This window comes from Myotis yumanensis, unplaced genomic scaffold (assembly GCF_028538775.1).
Source record: "Myotis yumanensis isolate MYYU_CA2020_CCGP unplaced genomic scaffold, mMyoYum1.0.hap1 SCAF_17, whole genome shotgun sequence".
NCBI classification, from domain to species: Eukaryota; Metazoa; Chordata; class Mammalia; order Chiroptera; family Vespertilionidae; genus Myotis; species Myotis yumanensis.
In genome coordinates this window covers 9,145,449-9,163,668 of record NW_027223768.1, presented here as the reverse complement: position 1 = coordinate 9,163,668, position 18,220 = coordinate 9,145,449, and the positions used below count along the sequence as shown (strand labels likewise).

Here is an 18,220-nt window from a genome sequence, read left to right as displayed (position 1 = left end):
GCTTTCCTGGTGGCGGTTTTATACATGGGGTGGGGGTAGGTACCAGGACTGGCAGCGATGACGGACAGCGTGCGGGACAGGTGTCTACAATACCAAGCATTGATTCGACTAAGCACCATTATTCCATGGGTTCTCCTCACCAGTGAGGAGGTGTGGCTTCTCCCCCGAGGCCTGCGTTAGTGTCACCAGAACAGAGTACACATAGACTGCCTGGCCTAAACAACACACGCGATTTCCTCCCGGCTCTGGAGGCTGGAAGCCAGGGTCAAGGTGCCAGCAGGGATGGTTGCTCCTGAGGCCTCTCCCCGTGGGCTGGCAGATGTCTTTGCACGCCTGCCCCGGACCTCTCTTCCTGAACCTCTAGGGACACCAGTCCTATCGCATTAGGGCGCCACCCTCCAGGCTTCCTTTCTACTCAATCACCTCTTTAAAGAGCCTGTCTCCAAATACAGTGACATTCTGGGGTGTTGGGGGCTAGAGCTTCAACATATGAATTCTGGGGGACACCATTCAAGCCATAACACAGTCCACAGAGAAATCCAGGTTTAGGAGGCTAGGCGACTTGCCCAGGACAGGCAGTCACAGTGTCAGAGCTGGATGCGGAATCGAGCAGGTCAGTTCCTGCGGCTGAACACCAAGCATTTCACCAGGAAACAGCCCTGCACCCAGATCGGAGATGCACAGAAAAGGCCTTTTGGAGAATTAAAAACAAAACAAACAAAACAAAAAGCTGACCAGAATAAAGGAGTCATATTATCAGACTTTTCAGAACTATGAGCAGAATATTCCAGAATCCCCACGATGCAGAAGGACTGTGAATTTTAGCCAAAATGGCCAGAAAGGTAAACAGTTTTGCATCAGCTGAATCCTCTATCCCTGGCTCCCTTTCTGGAGAACCAGGGCCGAGGAGGGTGACGCCTGCTGGCTGAAAAGGCGCTGGGTGGGAACCCGGCTCCTTTCACATGTGGTCCCCGCCTGCCCTCTGCTGGCCAGCAGTCGGAACTCTCCAGAATCTGCCGACAGCCCTCCTTCCTCCAGAAACCAGATCCACAGGGAAAGGTGGGGAGAATCTACCGGAAGCAGCCGGCGCAGTGTGCCAGGCCCACCCTCTCCAAACACCCGCACACACTTGAATCAGTGGTACAGGCGACTTACACCTTTTGCGTTCTGTGAGACTGCAGAGCTGTTTCGAAACTTGCTTCAGCTGTTTTCATCATTAACATTTTAAAAACTTGCTATATCTGTCTGCTACCTTCTCAAAAATGTTTCCCAAGATCTAAGAATAGGAGAATTTGAATGCAAGTCTGGATGATTTAGCAAAACACTGGTCTGCTCGTCGGTTCGTGTTGTCAGAATTATTAACTTATGCTTCGAAAGATCTCCCTCCATCATTCTGAAACCATGGTTTCCCATGTGATGGCCCAGGGACCCCACCATTTGGTTACAGTATTTTTGTAAAAATAATTGTTTTCCTTTTCAAATGTGACTTTCCTTTTTAAAAAGGCAGCAGTTCATGCTTATAGGAATGTCACTGTTATATATTTGGGGAAAATGTTCTAAGTAATAAAGGGCTCCCTTGACCTGAGAAGCAGCACATAAATGCCAGGAGAAACCACTGGCCTCACCAGGAACTAGAACTCCCGGCCGACGTGCTGCACAGGGTGTGTGGCCTCGGGATCTCAGTGAGATTCAAAATGTGGGGCTGGAGAGCCCTCCGTGCCCGACGCCAGGGCGAGCCCCGCACCCTCTCTATGCAGATGCTAGAAAAGGAACTTAAAATGCAAATCGCATCACGATGCCAGGAGAGGCCAAATGCCTCGCCTTCGACTTTACAACAAAACACAAATTCCTTACCGGCGTCCCCAGGCCAGGGGATCGGACCCTGCGGCCCCTCCACGCCTGCACTCGCTCCCTCTCCTTCCCCGTCAGTGTCTGCATCTTTATCCTTCTGGCTCTCTCTGTGGCTCTATTTCAGTTTTCTGTTTATTTCCTCCGGGGCACTCGCTCTAATTTATAATAACTTGTTTATTGATCTCACTGTTCATTTCCTGTCTCCACCACTAGGCATCACCCATCGGGTGAGCCTGGTCCATCTTGCTCTTTTGCCGCATTCCCCACGCCTAAGGAGCATATATGTATCATTGAATGAGGGAGTGAATGACGAGAGCAAAGGGAGGTGCTGAGAGGTGAGCTGCACCCGAGCCATTCCATGCAGATCACCGTACCGAGTTCCTTCATCAACACAAGGCAGTCCCATCCCTGACCCACGGCGTGGGACGCAAGGAGAGGCCAGTGGCTGGGATCAAGGAGGCAGAGAGACCTGCCCTTTCACCTCTGACTGACACCTGTCATCGACACCTCTCTTTCTCTGCCGGGTGACCACCAGCGAGACAGACGGAACCACAGGAGAGCTGGCGGGAAACACGCGCAGGCCAATGCAACAGACGCAATCATTTAATCAGCGGTCAGGTACTCATCCGGGGTGCGAACGCCGGCCATAAACCAGCAGCAGCACAGAGTGCTGATCCGATGCCTTCTCCTCGAAGGGCACCGCACAGTCCGCGGGCTCTCGGCCCCGCCCTCAGGGAGGCGCAGTCACAGTCCCATTTCACAAATGGAAACAATGAACCCGTGGCCGGCGGGCTTGGGGACCGGGGCTGGGCAGCAGGCTGATGCCTGGCTTCCAGGGGCTCTGTCCCCATCCTCCCCGTCGAACCATCCGCATCTGAGCAAGGGAAACAGACACAGAACTGTCATCAGTTTGCTCGGGGCAGCTGGATGAGAGCTGTCCCCGAGAGAGGTAGCTAGCAATGGCGAGGGCCAGGTCTTGCATGGCCCAGGGAGGCCTGGTCAGGCCTCTGAGGTGCTACTGGTCGGCATGACTCCCTTCGCCACCCGGCGCTGTTCTCCTGAGCAGGAACCTGGCACCTGCCTGCACCCATCCACAGAGTTGGAGCCGGAGCGGAAGGTCAGGAGCCCGCAGGAGGACCCGGGGTCCTTCAGGAAGAGGGCCAGCTTCTGGGCCACGGCGTCCAGCTCGGCGGAGGCGGCGTGCTGGAGGAGGTTGCCGCTGCGCACGAAGAAGTGCTTCAGGAAGCGCTGGCGCACGCACTTGTGCAGCTTCCTCGCCAGGCGCAGGAGCCCTTTGCTGAAGACCCGCCAGTCCTTGGCGTGGGGATACTTCTCGCAAGTCCAGAAGAGCACTGTCTGCGGAGGGAGGAGGGGGTCAGACGAGTGGGCCCCTGAGGAGGGCATCCTCGGGGACCCTGAGCTCACGTGACCCTGGGGCCATCTGGTTCTGCCGCGAATTCCGGATCCCCAACCTCAGCGGGTTCCCAGCCTTGCCTGTCTCCGACGCCTCTCCGTTCACGCCTTCGCTCCCCACTAACACGTCCAGTGATCACAGCTCTCCCCGCCCCTCTGCCTCTGCCTTGCAGGGAAAACGGAAACCCTCGGGCCCAGACTTCAGCATCCTCCTCGATTGCCCTCTGCTCCTCCCAGCTGGCCGAATCCCTCTCCTTCCGGAAACTGTATGTGACGGATCTCCCGCTTCCTCGCTGGCTTTGAAACGAATCTCCTGCTCCCGCCAATCCCACCTCTCCTCCTGCCCTAACTCTCCCCTGTAGATCCAGGTTTCTCCAATCGTCCCGTCTTTGTCTTCATTTCCTCTGCACCATTCCCTGCCTCAGTCCCTCCGGCTGGACTCTCCCACCATCAGTCCCCACAAGCTGCTCTCCTCCAGGCCCAGTCACCTGCACACGGCTGAACCCCACAAGCCCGAACCCCACAAGCCCCTTCCAGCCCACGCTTCACCCGACCAGCCGGCAGATTCTCTCCTCCACACCCTCCCCTGGGGTTATTCCTCACGTGGCTTCCAGCCACCACACCTCGGGTTTCTCCCAGCACCACAGCTACTCCTCGGCAGGCTTCTCCTCCCTAAGCATGGCGTTCCCCAGCTCCAGGCCCTCCTACTCGATCTTCCTTCCACCACAGTGGCTTTCATTTCCACGAGACACAGGTGACTCCCAATTCTCTCTCCAGCCCAGACTGCTCCACTGACTTCTTTACCTGGTATTTCTTGAAAATCTGAAAGTCATCTTTCAACATGTCCCAGCTGAGCTCACGGCCTTCCCCCTACCTGGCCTGCCTCCAGAGCTGCTCATCCAGCCAGTCATGCAAGTCACTGACCTGGGGTCACCCCCGCCCTCGCCAACCCCAGACAAGTCCTGCCGATCCCGCTGCCGACGTAGGTCTCAAATCCACCCACGTATCTCATCTGCGGTGCGGCCGTCCTCTTCGGCACATCGCGCCCAGACCTGCGCAACTGCCTTCCCACCTGTCGCCAGCCACATGGAAGCCAACGTGGTCTTTTTGAAATATGAGGACCTCCAAGTCTTCCCATTGCTTCAGCTAAATATATAAACCTTTACATGGTCTGGCTCACAAGGTTTGGTCCAACCTGCCTTTCCAGCCTCGTCTGGCCCTGCATGCTCCTGAGCTTCTCCTTCTAGCCTCACTGCCCTCAGTTCTTTTTTTAAAATATATTTGTATTGACTTCAGAGAGGGGAGGAGAGGGAGAGAGAGAGAAACATCAATGATGAGAGAGAATCATTGATTGGCTGCCTCCTGCACACTCCCCACTGGGAATCGAACCCTGACTTCCTGGTTCCTAGGAGGATGCTCAACCACTGAGCCACACCGTCGGGCAACACTGGCCTCGTTTCATGCTCTCTTCTCCCTCAGGGCCTTTCACACCCTACTTTCTACTTCAGCTTGGAGCACACCTACCTGCCCTCCCTTTTCCCAGGAAACTCATTCATCACAACAAATTGCCCTTTGACACGCATTAAACGCCCTCTTTGTCACTTATTTCTCATAAGCAGCAGTGAACCCAGTAGTCCTCATGTTCCTACGCGCCATGGGGACCCTACTGGGCAGTGACCTCCCTGAGACAGAGGACTATACCTGCTTTTAGTCACAGTTGTGTCACCAGCCCCCCTCAGGGGGCCTGGCCCGCACAGGAGGCACGCAGGAAATGCTGACTGAGTGAAATAGTGAATTCACTAATGGGACGGTTTGGATGTTGGGTATGTTTAAAAATTCAGTCTAGACTAAAAAGTAAAAGAACGGTTTTATGGTCACGGCAAGATACTGACTACATTTTGACTTAGATTAAATTGTTTGGCGCAAACGAGTTGGAGGTCATTTCATGCTGGTCAAGATAACCTGGATACGAAAGACAGGGGCTCGTTCCTCTCCTGTTGTTAACCTTTCATCTCCCCAGGCAAATCGAGGTGAGTGAGCCCATGATACTCGAGGCCCCGTGCCTCTGAGTGGGTTTTAGGAATAAACAAGCCAGTGAAAGGTAAGCTCTTGCTTCACGCTTTGGGGGAGAGCCTGTTGGGGGCAGAGGGGAGGACCCTTTGGGGGAGGGCCAGGCTTCTGGTGAGGTGAGTGTGATGGGCTCTTTTGCACAATCTCTTCCACGTTTCCCAGCCGGACGCCCTGCAATGGTCCTGCACGCTCGAGCCCTCCTCGGGGACAACCCACACCGTCACCAGCCGCGGCCATCGCATTGCCCGCTGACCAAGGGGGCAGACTGGGGGGAAAGGCAGCTGCTCCTCTCATCCCATCCTTCCAACACCTGACTCCCTTTTAAACCCCCTTCCTGAGCGCACGCAGTGTTGCTGTGCTCTGTGGGTAGGAAGGGAGGGCAGAAGCAGAAACCCTTGAAGGAGTTGCCCTAAAGACTCTAGATCAGCGGTTCTCAACCTGTGGGTCGCCAACCTGGGGGTCGAACGACCCTTTCACAGGGGTCGGAAAACACATATATAATTACAGATTGTTTTTGTGATTAATCACTATGCTTTAATTATGTTCAATTTGTAACAATGAAAATACATCCTGCATATCAGATATTTACATTACGATTCATAACAGTAGCAAAATTACAGTTATGAAGTAGCAACGAAAATAATTTTATGGTTGGGGGTCACCACAACATGAGGAACTGTATTCAAGGGTCGCCACGGCATCAGGAAGGTTGAGAACCATAGTGGTTAATCACAAAAACAATATGTAATTATATATGTGTTTTCAGATGGTCTTAGGCGACCCCTGTGAAAGGGTCGTTTGATCCCCAAAGGGGTCGCGGCCCACAGGTTGAGAACCGCTGCTCTGGATGATTAGAGGCTGCTGGGATGAAAGTGATCCCTGGGTGGGATGCAGTTTTGAGAGCAGTCACGGCGCCCTTGTCAATCTTGCCTTAACTATTTATGCCACTTAAAGTGTCTCTATCCATCTTAATTGTGGAGCAATGCCATTGGGGTCAAGATGATGAGGTTTTGCTCTGAGACAGGCTCGAGTTTGCATCTCAGCTCTACCTCTTCCCAGTGGAGAAAGACGAGCAAGAGAGGTCAGGCCACAGGCAGCGCGCGCCCCTCCCCCAGCACAGGTGTGTGCTTTCAGGGGCATGTGCCTGAGTACATGTTAAGAACGTAGACACTCGAGATAAAGGTCCCAGACATCAAGAGACTCTCGGCCAGACCGAGGAGGACAGATCATCAGAAAAGATAAGAAGGCGGAGCAAAGGCCAGTGGTTTTGGGAGGGGGTGTGGGGAAGCCGAACAAGATGTGGAATCACTCATGCACTCTGCCAACCAATATCTACCAAGCAACTGCTGGGTGCACAGCACTGGGCGAGACAGGGGCTCAGGAGTGAATAAGACCAACATGGTATCGTTGTCCATTGAGGGAGAGGAGGCCCGGGTAGGAGCCTGCAAGGAAGACACCACAGACCTGTGCTCCCGGGTCGGGCTCAGGGAGAAGCCTGAGCTCCCAGCAGGACTAGCTGGGCTGGGGCTGTGTGGCCCATCAGAGTCGCACACCTCCCGGCCCAAGCGAGCTGCACACGGTGCGACCTGGGCGTCCAGTTCTCCGTGTGCGGTCGGAAATTTGGGAAAGAGTGGAAGAGGGTAATCAAAGGCCACTCTCCAGGAGGGGCGCCCTGGTTCCCGGAGCAGCATTCTTCCTCTCCCTGGTGCTCCCTGCATCACGTGATTCCACCTGCAGAGCTGCCTGATCAACGCCCGTCTCCCCTGCTCGCCCGGGAGCCGAGAGCAGCACATGTCTGTGTTTGCTCCCCAGGTACCTCCAGGTGCGGCAGGTGTCTGGCTTGTAGTCATCTCAACGCACATTTGCTGAGTGAGTGAGTGAGTGAGTGAGTGAAGGTGAGTGTGAAGGTGCAATGTTGGGTTTGGGGGGAGGGGAGGCAGGTGCTGGCAGGATGACGGGAAACCGTGCCCGATGCTGGAACCCGGAAGTTCCGGTCCTGGTCTAACCTGATCACTCCCAGGTTTCCTCCTCAGCACGGAGCGTGTGTGCGTGAGTGGCTGCACCTGGTCTGAGTGGGGACTGAGTCAGGACACGAGGAAAACGGGGCTTTCTCTGAGGTTTGAGCAGCTCGCACGATTTCCCCAGATTGAAGACCTCTCGCGTGCAGAGGCCACGTGTTGCAATTCAGTCCTCAGGCTCAGCGGGGTTTCTGGCGCACAGGGGGCACTTGTGGTGGTTTGTTGAGTGAAATAAAAGGAGGAGAGAGAGATAGAGACAGAGGGCAAAAAGGAAAGGCACAAAGAAAGAAAATGGAAGGAGGGGGAGGGGGGAAGGGAGGGAGAGGTGGAGGAAATGGTACCCTGGCCAGGGGAGTTGTGGGCACACTTACAGCTGGTTTCTCTCTCTCCATGAGTGGGGGAGTTGTGGGCACACTTACAGCTGGTTTCTCTCTCTCCATGAGTGATCCTTTGTGGTACGGCAAGTGGGGACCCTGGACACCCATCTGAATGCATCACATGCATCACACACACACACACACACACACACACACACAGGCCCAGTCCGTGTGGCCAGGCCAGGCCCTACCAGATGCCGAGGGGACCCACCCCGGTCGCCCCGGCCGCACACTCACCTGCAGGTGGTGGGACGTGATCACAGGCCTCCGCCCTGGACACCAGACGTCCTCCTTCATCTGCCGCAGGGCCTGGAAGCACCACCGGCGGCAGCCCCCGTCCTCGTCCAGGTGCTCCAGCAGCACCCGCTCGGCCTGCAGGAAGCTCAGCTGCCAGTGATAATGCCAACGGGCCAACAGGGAGAACCCAAACGACTGGAGGAAGAGGAGAACGCGGGACCGTGAGAAGGAGGATGCTGGCCAGAGGAGAAAGCCATCCCGCAGCATCCACTGGTCTGGGGGCCAGCCCCGGGGCAGGCGAGCACCCTCGAGGACACAGGGGGAGCCTCGGGGCCCGCCCCTCGCACGTGGGCAGTTAATGGCAGAGGCTGCGTTCCTTCCTCTGGGAGGGGTTCTCCGACGGGAACCTGCACCAGAATCACCTGGCGGCTTGTTAAAACCCGGAGGGCGGGGCCTGCCCACCCAGCCTCGTTCCGGAGATCAGAGGGGGCGCGGGAACCTGCATGTCTAACAGGTCCTCAGGTGCTGCTCCCCGGCGTGGGGTCCCCACCGGAGAACCGCGGGTCTGGGGGAACCTGTTTTCTTTGGGAAGCTGGCTGGCAGGCCGCGATGCCGCGGTTGGCGGCTGTGAGGGCTGGGGGCCTGCTCACCGGTACCTTGACGCACTTCGCCCTGTCGGAGGAGGGCCAGCGTGACAGACACCGAGGCCACGGGGCTCTCTTGGACCAGACGGTGGGGATCTCCACTTCCGGGGCCAGCTCGATCTCCACCTGCCCTTCGGATGTTTCCATGGCAACATGGACTGTGATGCCGGTGGTGAGCACGCTGACCTTTCCTGGTGGGAAATGACGGACGGGCTCAGTAAAAGCATTCACAGAGAGAGTCTGGGAGCAGCGACTCTGACCAGCGCCCGCAGGCAGCCGGGCCATTTCCACGGTGTCAATAGTGCACCCAGGGGGGCGCGGTTTATAGCAAAACTAGACAATGAGCCGGGTAAATATCGACAGAAGCCTTGCTAGGAAAATCGCATGGTTGGGTTTTTCTTGTATCTTTCTCCTCCCTCCCCCAAGGCTGTTATGGTACCTTTTCTTTGAAATTAATGGATTCTTTTCAGGAGGCTCAACTGAAAGAGACGCCGCCGAATACAAACAAAAGGTAGAGCATTTGCTGCTGTAAGATGAAATCCGACCATTCTTCCACATCCCCCTCATTCCACTCAGACCAGACACCGACCTTGTCTGAGACAGCCTCGCCCCTCGCTAATTCATCGGCCTGTGGTGGCGTTCGGTTTAACTGTCTCTTGTCCAAGTCACAGGCTCCTGGGGGTATCTGTTCTCACCAGCATCACACCAGCCCCGCCCCTGGCTGCATTACCATCCTAAGGCCTCGCAATCATAACCTGCTGCCCAGTCACTGGCTTCGAGAGTTCAGTGAGCCGCCCAGCGGATGTGGCTCAGGGGTTGAGCATCAACTTCTGAACCTGGAGGTCACGGTTCGATTCCCAGTCAGGGCACATGCTCGGGTTGCCGGCTCGATACCCAGCGTGGGCGGGTGTGCAGGAGGCAGCCTATCAATGATTCTCTCATCATTGATGTTTCTTTCTCTCTCTCTCTCAAATCAATAAAAATATTTTTTTTTTTTTTAAAAAAAGAGAGAGTCCAAGAGCAGAGGAAGCCCACACGCCGTCACTTCCAACCAGGCGGAGAGAGAGAAACACACTTGGTCAAGTTTCCCAGCTCAGAGGCTAGAATCCATTTCTGATCTGTCCCCACTTCTTTCAAAGGATGCAGGTTGTTGTTGTTTTTTAATATATTTTGATTGATTTCAGAGAGGAAGGGAGAGGGAGAGAGAAACAGAAACATCAATGATGAAAGAGAACCACTGACTGGCTGCCTCTGCATGCCCCACACTGGGGATCGAGCCCACAACCAGGGCATGTGCCCTGACCGGGAATCGAACCCTGACCTCCTGGTCCATAGGTTGCCACTCAACCACTGAGCCAGGCTGGCTGGATGCAGGCTTTTTGTCTGACTTCATGAGAGAAGGCCAGGCCCCTGGGTGGGGAGCTGGTACTTTGCTCTTTGCCCAGAGAAGGGAACAGAAGCTCCCTCCCTGCCTGTGTTGGCTGCTCCACAGGGAACAGTCTTTCCCTGCTGGGGTGGGAGGAGGAGCCTATTGTCCCTTCTCAGAGCCACCCAGACAGGAACATAAGGGCACCCGCCACTTCAGCATGATTTACTGACGGCTTCTCCGCAACCGGCTGGATGTGGCTCCCTCATACCCACTCTGCCTGCGGACAGCATGGCAAAGCGAGCAGGCCAGCAACTGCCGGACCCGCCTGCCTGGCCCGCGCCCAGCTCCGCTCACCCACATGGCACTTAATCTCTCTACAACTCATTTTTTATCTATAAACAGGTAGAAAAATAATTCTTACTCTCTAGGGGTGCTATGCATATTAAATTAAATAATCCATGGGAGCATTCTCCCCATGGTCACAGTCCATTCAACATGGGCTATTTCCATCATGAAACCTTCCAGAATCCTTCTGTCTAGACAAGGAAATGTGCACGGACCCCCATTCCTTCCTGTGCAGATGGAACAGGTGTTGCTCAGCTCTCTGGTTCTCCACTTACTTGTTCTCACCCCTGTGTGCGAGCACAGGCACCTCCCCTTTTCTGAAGGCTGCACAGTCCCCGAGGCGAGGCAGCAGGATTTACTCGGTCAGTGTTCCTTTTTCGGACCCTTTCTAGCTCCCCACTATCACACAGCCTATGACCGTGGGGATCCTCGTACATATGTCTTTGTGTATCTGTAGGAATCTCTCTCTAGAACTGGAATTACTGAATTGCCAAGTAAGCAGATCACAAATTACCTTTTAAAAAGCAGACCCCACTTTTCTCGGTCCTCTCACCTGACAGGTGACAGGTTTCGATGGCGTTTTCCACCAGTTTCCGGAACACCTGCAGCACCTTGCCGGGCACAATGTCCCCCTCGATGCTCACGTCTGCCTTGTGCCACTGCCACAGGTTCTTCATGAACTGCTGCACCTCCAGCCACTGCTGCAGGCCCTCGGGGCTCCGCTGGGGGCAGGTGAGCCTGGCGCCCTGCAGCGTGTAGTACCGCCAGCGCTGCTCCCTGGCCTCCCGGTACCCAGACAGGCCTCTCACTGGGACTGTGACGAGGAACTGGCTGGGAGACAACACCTGGGGTCCGAGAGGAGAGAGAGCACGAGTGTGAGGTCACAGGCATGCCCTGGAGCCACCTGCTGAGCTAGGCAGCTCCCTTAACCACTCAGCCCTCAGCAATGTGACGAGGTGGACGGGAACGGCACCTGCCTATTGCAAGAGGGCCCATCCTGTCCTGCCACTGACCCCAGGTGATGCCTCGAGTAGCACATGAAGTCACCGAGCCCTTGGCTTCGTGAGTCCGCAAGGAAGAGGCATGAAGGAAACCTGGGCTTTGCAGGGCACCTCATGTTTATGGGGAGGAGTTTTCTCCCAGAAAGACATTTCCCAGGATGTAGTTCTAGGAAAAGTAATGTTGTGCTTCTATTCCTAGTCACGGTTCTACTTTTGTCTAATTTAGGAGGCAGTGGAAGTGGGTGGGAGAGGGGGGCGGAGATGTGCTGCCATTCCAGGATCTAATCTAGTTTTATCATTTGCATCCTGGGGTGAATTTCCCAGGATCTTACTGTTTCAAAATGCAACAAGTCTCAGAATCTTATGGGTGGTCCCCATGCCCACCGACCTTGAAGTGTACGCACCAGTACATCATGTGCTCAAATTCTAATTCTTTTGCTCATTCATTCAACAGAAGTTGAGTGTCTACCGCAGGCTGCACCCTGCTGGGGGCTGGGAACGGAGCCATCAACACACATGACCCCTACAAACAAGGGACGTAGTCTGGTGGGAGAGAGGGGCGTGAATACAGATAACTTTAACACAAATGGAAGGGGCTCTTGTGTGCCGTAAGAAAAATCGAGATCAAGGGGCACGGGGATCCAGAATAATCCAGAGCCTCACTTCGCCTGTCCCTGAAAGGGAGAGAACCCTCGTGTCTGCTCAGTGAGATTGTCTGCAGGTGAGATCGTTCTGTGAGGACGGCTTCGCCCACTCCACAGTGGTGCATGAACGTGCGCGGGCTGGTACCCTGGCGGCTTACAGCTCTGGGGGCTCCTCGGCAGGGACGGGTTCCGAGGCGGCTTGGAACCCCAGTTTCTAAAGGCCACCTCTCCCACTGCCTTCCTCCCCACCTGCAACCCACAGAATACTTTCAGCCATTTTCTTGACAATTCCCTCTGCCCAGCCCTCAATCTATGGTTACTGTAAGAGTGGCACAGGCCTGGCTCAGGGCCCCAGGGTGCCTTCTGGCTTCCGTGCCCCATAGGACTGACCTCGCCCTGTGACTTCCTCATCTCAGTCTCCATCAGCTGGAAGTTGGAATGTGGGCGCTCACATGAGTGTGTAAGTGGTAAAAACCCAGTCCCAGAGGAAACAGGCAGTACTGCTAGTATTCTCAGTGGTGTCAGCGCCTGTCACGTGCGGCTCCCCAGAGCCCCGGGTGGGCGCCCAGAGGCGAGGGAGGCTGCTCACCGTGATGTTCCCGTTGTATATCAGGGAGTACGGGATGGCTTGGAAGCGGATGTCCTGGTTGCTGATTTCAGTGGTCAGGTGGTAGATGACCTTCTGCACCTCCTCCACCATCTGGGACACACACCGGCGCCTCTGGTCCACCTGGGGGGCGGGAAGCAGCACAGGGGTTATTTCCAGGGCTGCCCCGGGCACTGGCATAAGGAAGTGACAGGACAGGACACAGTGGGGTGACCACAGGAGCAGGGCTCCGGGAGAGGGGCTTCAGGTCTGATGGTGCCTCAGTGCCTGAGAGTTCACTTCTAAAATAGAAGCACCCATTCGTCCGGCTGGCGTGGCTCAATGGTTGAGCATCAACCTGTGAACCAGGAGGTCACAGTTCGATTCCTGATCAGGGCGCATGCCCGGTTGCGGGCTCCATCCCCAGTGTGAGGTTTGCAGGAGGCAGCTGATCAATGATTCTCTCTCATCATAGATGTTTCTCTCTTTCTCTCTCTCCCTCTTCCTTCCTCTCTGAAATCAATTTTAAAAAAAATAAAATAGAAGCATGCGTTCAAGTGTGAGTTCACAGACTTGGGAGGTCACAGATGTCCCCTGCCGTGTGGTCGGTGCCCATTTTCACATGCTGGCACACAGGGAACAAGACAACAGCGAACAAGACAGGGATACTTGCCCTCCAGTTGAAAATACAGGACCTAGGTATATATGTACACACATATACACACGTGTATATATACATATAGGGTGGGGCAAAAGTAGGTGTACAGTTGTTCATGTGGAAAAATAATACAATAATTAATAAATGATAATACAAGGATAAACTCTGTTTACAACTGTAAACCTACTCATGTCCCCCTGTATGTGTGTACACACACTTAGTGTGTGTGTGTGTGTGTGTGTGTGTACAATGTGATATCAGGTAGGGTAAGTCCCATGAAGAAAAGTCACATGGGATGAGGGTCTAGACCAGGGGTGGGCAAACTTTTTGACTCGAGGGCCACAATGGGTTCTTAAACTGGACCGGAGGGCCGGAACAAAAGCATGGATGGAGTGTTTGTGTGAACTAATATAAATTCGAAGTAAACATCATTACATAAAAGGGTACGGTCTTTTTTTTTTTTTAGTTTTATTCATTTCAAACGGGCCGTAGTTTGCCCACGGCTGGTTTAGAGAATAAAAAGGCTACTATTTTGGAATCGGGTGGCCAGGGAAGTCATCTCTAAGGAGGTGACGTTTGAGTGGGCCCTGCTGACAGCTGGGGAAAGCACATTCCTGGCCCCCAAAGCAAGAGCACACCTGGCAAAGCCGGGGAGCCAGCAAGGGTGCCCCTGGGGCTGGAGGCCGGGAAAGGACGGCGGGGCCAGACCGTCACGCGGGAGCTGTGAACTGTGGGGAGACGATGACGTTAGGGGGCTATGGCACCTGCTGTCCAGGTTGGTGACTATGAAACGGGTTAGCACGTGTGGAGATTTAACAGTTTAATGTCCAGCGACTGCTTCCCGCCATGTCCATAAACCACGGCTCCCTTCTCCTCGGAACTCCCCCCTCCTGGACCTGCTGACTCTGCACAGCAAGTCTCCCAAAACTGGGAAATACCCCCAGAAAACTGAACACCAAAAATACATGCCTTTAGAGATATGCAAGGTTTAGGGAAATAGATGTTTGTGGGAAACACAATGGAATTTTTAGTCAACTCCAGGAGGGACAGAAAAATCCAAATAATTTTTGGATGGGAAGTCTGTAAGTTTTTTCTGAAATAGAGGCATGGCTCCGTGGTTGAGTGTCGACCCATGAACCAGGAGGTCACGGTTCGATTCCCAGTCAAGGGCACGGGCCCAGGTTGAGGGCTCTCTTCCCAGTAGGGGGTGAGCTGATCGATGATTTTCTCTCATATTGATGTTTCCATCTCTCTCTCCCTCTCCCTTACTCTCTGAGATCAATAAATTTTTTTTTTTTAAAAAGGGAATGGGAGACAAGCAAGTGAAGACAGAGGTAAGCAACTCCTCCAGGAAGTTGGCTAGGGAAGGAAAAACAAACAAGGACACTGACAGGTATTTTCAAAATGACACGCAGGTTCAAGCACGTTTAAACGCTGACTGAGGAGAGCTGGTGGAGAAGGGGGTGGGAAGGGGAGAGCCACCAGTAAGGGTTTCCCAGCCAGGAAGAGCTGGGCAAATGCAGAAACGCGGTGAGGAATCCGCCGGTGCCAGGAGGAAGGAAAGATGGGTGAAACCACAGAGGAGAGGGCAGGGAATGCGGGAATCCGAGACTTCCTGTCTGATGACTGTTTTCTTTCTGAGCAGGAGTCCAGGCAATGGGCTGAGAGGGAGGAAAGAGGTGGGAGGGAGGGGCTGCGGGTGACAGACTTTGGGAATAGCTTCTCTAAGGAACGAGGGGCTGCCTGGGCATATGTGTGAGATTGCCAGGCAGAGACCAAGACAGTGGTGGGTGGGCCTATGAGTCCGTGGGTGGGCTCATGAGTCTGTGGGTGGGCCTATGAGTCTGTGGGTGGGCTCATGAGTCCGTGGGTGGGCCCACGCGGCTGTGGGATACCAGTGGGCCCCACTGTAAGATGCTCTCAGCACAAAGCTAACAGTTGAGGGGCTAAGCCTGGGGTTTGCTGGGCAAGATCTGCAGGTGGCTGAGAGAGCACGGGAGGGTTTCAGCGGCGGGCCATGCTTCGCACTCTGGTCAGAGAATGGACAAAGCCGGGTTAGTAGGTGAGGGGACATCGGATGACCAGAAGTCTGACCAGGAACAGCAGGGAAAAGTAACACAAGAGCTGACTATAGAACTGTGGTCAGAGTGGTTGGGAATCGCATCTCACAGTAACGTTCTCAGAGTGTTGTGAGCACCGAGGCTAAGCCAGCCCTCCCAGTGCCCTGGCCGTGGGTAAGTTACGCTACCCTTGTCAGCATGCAGATTCAGTCACTCTCGCTAAGCGCAGTGTATGCACAAGCAGCCATGAGAGCACCCATCCATCCCTTAAGGGCGCCATCCATGGTTGGCGTCCCTCTCTCCAGGCAGCTCTATGTACTCGTCCCCATCCCGGGCTACGTCCCTCTCCCCCGAACCAGTGTCAGGCCCATTGCTGTCCCACACATCACCTGCTACTATTAATAGCTCAATTTTGTGGACAACTTTTACCGTTTCAAATATAAATTATTTGGACGTCAAGATTGTTCCCTATAACAACATGCTGACCCACTTGCATGGCAAATGCTTCCTTGAGAGAGAGGCACGGAGATGGCACTGAATAGTGTGCCAGGAACGAAATGTCACACAGGCGTGGTCACACCCCGAGCATGTGGCCCGTGCAGATGTCACCCATGATCAGTGCCGCTGGGGAAAACGCTGAGACCTTCCTTCCCGACAACAGGAAGTCAGACTTTTAATTCTGGAATTGCATTTAAATCCAAGAACCGGTTTGTGTGTTTCTAAATGCCGGCCGGTGTGGCTCAGTGGTTGAGCATCGACCCAGGAACCAGGAGGTCATGGTTCGATTCCTCGTGAGGGCACAGGCCCAGGTTGTGGGCTCAACCCGGAGCACAGAGTCTCTCTCTCGTAGCAGACCCATCCCAGACCTGTGTTTTAGGCACAGTATTCTGCACAAAGCAGTGCCCACTGTGTTTATGGAGATGCGTACAGAGGGGTTTAGCAGAAGAAATGCGGCTTCGGGCTAGAAAAAGAGTAGACTGAAACCTCAGCATCCTCTGCCCAGCTGTGTGACTTCGGACCAGTTACTTAACCCACACGAGCCTCCGTTCCCTCCTCTGTAAACACGGGGGGTGGGCATGCACCCCACAGCTGTTGGTTAGGTTAAGTGAGACACTGTACGGGCCTCAACCTGCCAGCACCTTTCACACTATTCCTGCATTGTCTTCAATGAGCCCTGAACATAATTCTGGCCACATATGTGCAAAGATAGCGTGTGAATTCCAAGGGGAATAAAAATATCCAAGACTCTCTTCTTCGCCCCAGAAACTGAGCAACAATAAAACAATATAACATTGACGTTACCACCCCAAGATAATAACAAGAACAGCCTCAGGAGTCCATGTACAATTGATTGTCAGATAAATGTGTTCACTAATAATATGAGAGGAGTCCACAGGAAGGCAAACATGGTTTGTCCTGCGGTGCCCGGGACATTGCGTTGAGAAAGTAGACTCAGCTGAGTTTGATGGGTGTCTATGGGGCAGAAAAGTGGGGAGCAGAGAGGCTTTCTCCCCTGGTGGGGCGTGGGGGGAAGCTGGAGCCTGAGACCTTCTCAGAAAAGTTCTGGTGGGGCAGGAGTGGCAGACAGCCCCCTGCAGGGTGAGGAGGGGTGAGGAGGGGTGTGTGGGAGAGATGGGTACCCGTCCTCACCTTATCCAGCAGGCAGGCTTCGAAGTTGTCCACGACCAGGGGTTGCATGGCTCCCTGCTGAGTCCCGAGTGGAGGCTCCATCCTGTTGCTTGAGGGGAGGACAGCGCTGTGAGCGGCTCCTCCCAACAGCGTCAGCCTCTCCGCTAGATTCTCTGGGGACGTGCGCGTGGACCAGAGACTGGCCTTCTCGATTCTTCACTTAAGCTCCTATTTCCAAACAGGGAGCATCCATCTGTTATCTTTGGGACGATTTAAAAAATCATTTAAAAAGGAGAGTTGATGAAATAGAATTGGAGCCCAACCTAATTTTATTCCACTTAGCGCTGTGCTTTGGCCGAAGTGCAGTGTTCCAAGTTGTCCTTCCCGTCCAATACGGGGCAGAATGCCCTCAGCTGGCGTCTCCACCCCTCACGCTCCGGTCCTACAACAGGTGCCCCCCGGGGCTCAGTATCTTATATCCCCTCCTCCTTCTCCTGTTGACAGTAAATATCTCGTGCCCTCCACCCAGAAAACCCGGATTATTTTCCTTCTTTACAATAAACAAAACAGGAAACTGCCCAACAACCAGCCTGGCACCCATAATTGTGCCCACAAACAAGCGATTAGGTCTTGTCAACCAGATCAGGGCACGATTTGCATATAGAAAAGTGCACACACGCACAGGCACACGCACAGGCACACACGCAGGCACGCACAGGCACACACACAGGCACACACGCAGGCACACGCACACACACGCACACAGGCCCACACACAGGCACACGCAGGCACGCACAGGCACACACACAGGCACACGCAGGCACATGCACAGGCACACACGCAGGCACATGCACACACACGCACACAGGCCCACACACAGGCACACGTACGCACACCCACCAATGGCAGGACAGGGACCCTCTGCTCACCTGCTGACCTTTCACTAAAACCTCCCTCTTCCCACTTGAGAGCTGGCAGTCAAAGTGAAGTCAGTGTAAACAGGCCCCTGGAGAGGGGAGGAAGCAATCATGCCTGGCCTGGCCAGCAAGGCCGCGCTGGGAAGTAGCTCAGGCAGTAAATCCCCCGCCTGACAGAAACAAACCCCACAATGGTCTGATCTGCTCTCCCCGAAGCGTAAACATGAGGTCTGCTAAGGAAACAGCGCGCCAGGAGCCCTGCTCAGGCTCAGACCGAGGGTGTCCAAACCCACTGAGTGCCCCTCCCAGTGCTCAGCAGGCCGGCTGCCCAGCAACTCCGCCTTCCGGGAGCCTCAGAATTTGCATATCTCACAGTGTCTGCCCTGCCCTGCCCTGCCCTG

General features: G+C 54.5%; 2 protein-coding genes across 5 annotated transcripts in view; both read right to left on the bottom strand.

The window, feature by feature from the left end:
• Nucleotides 1-2,449: 2,449 nt before the first annotated feature.
• On the bottom strand, nucleotides 2,450-18,041 carry MAB21L3 (mab-21 like 3). Of its 3 annotated transcripts, none has more exons than XM_070395746.1 (7): nucleotides 17,832-18,041; nucleotides 16,924-17,011; nucleotides 12,559-12,699; nucleotides 10,878-11,169; nucleotides 8,617-8,801; nucleotides 7,967-8,161; nucleotides 2,450-3,207 (listed from the first exon to the last, which is right to left on the bottom strand). In XM_070395746.1, exons 2-7 carry the CDS (start codon nucleotides 17,002-17,004, stop codon nucleotides 2,851-2,853), a joined length of 1,251 nt encoding a protein of 416 aa, XP_070251847.1. In that variant the 5' UTR covers nucleotides 17,005-17,011; nucleotides 17,832-18,041; the 3' UTR covers nucleotides 2,450-2,850. The 3 variants fall into 3 exon arrangements, with proteins under 3 accessions (XP_070251847.1, XP_070251846.1, XP_070251848.1); XM_070395745.1 differs by lacking the exon at nucleotides 17,832-18,041 and adding an exon at nucleotides 17,226-17,663; XM_070395747.1 differs by lacking the exon at nucleotides 17,832-18,041 and having other exon boundaries at nucleotides 8,623-8,801; nucleotides 16,924-17,004.
• The window catches only part of SLC22A15 (solute carrier family 22 member 15), a 58,003-nt gene continuing 56,772 nt past the window's right edge, over nucleotides 16,990-18,220 (bottom strand). The window contains exon 11 of one of the 2 annotated variants that reach the window (XM_070395743.1): nucleotides 16,990-17,162. In XM_070395743.1, coding sequence (XP_070251844.1) covers nucleotides 17,067-17,162 — 96 coding nt within the window. In that variant the 3' untranslated portion in view covers nucleotides 16,990-17,066. The remainder of the gene's footprint in view (nucleotides 17,163-18,220) is intronic. The other variant, XM_070395742.1, reaches the window with a different exon arrangement.

What these genes read in the sequence shown, in the direction of transcription:
- MAB21L3 (XM_070395746.1), bottom strand. Translation starts at nt 17,004, where the DNA reads ATGGAGCCTCCACTCGGGACTCAGCAGGGAGCCATGCAACCCCTGGTC. An exon ending in TATACAACGGGAACATCACG is followed by an intron (nt 11,170 to 12,558) that starts GTGAGCAGCCTC and finishes CTCGGACCCCAG; the next exon opens with GTGTTGTCTCCCAGCCAGTT. An exon ending in TCACGTCCCACCACCTGCAG is followed by an intron (nt 3,208 to 7,966) that starts GTGAGTGTGCGG and finishes CTCCCTCCGCAG; the next exon opens with ACAGTGCTCTTCTGGACTTG.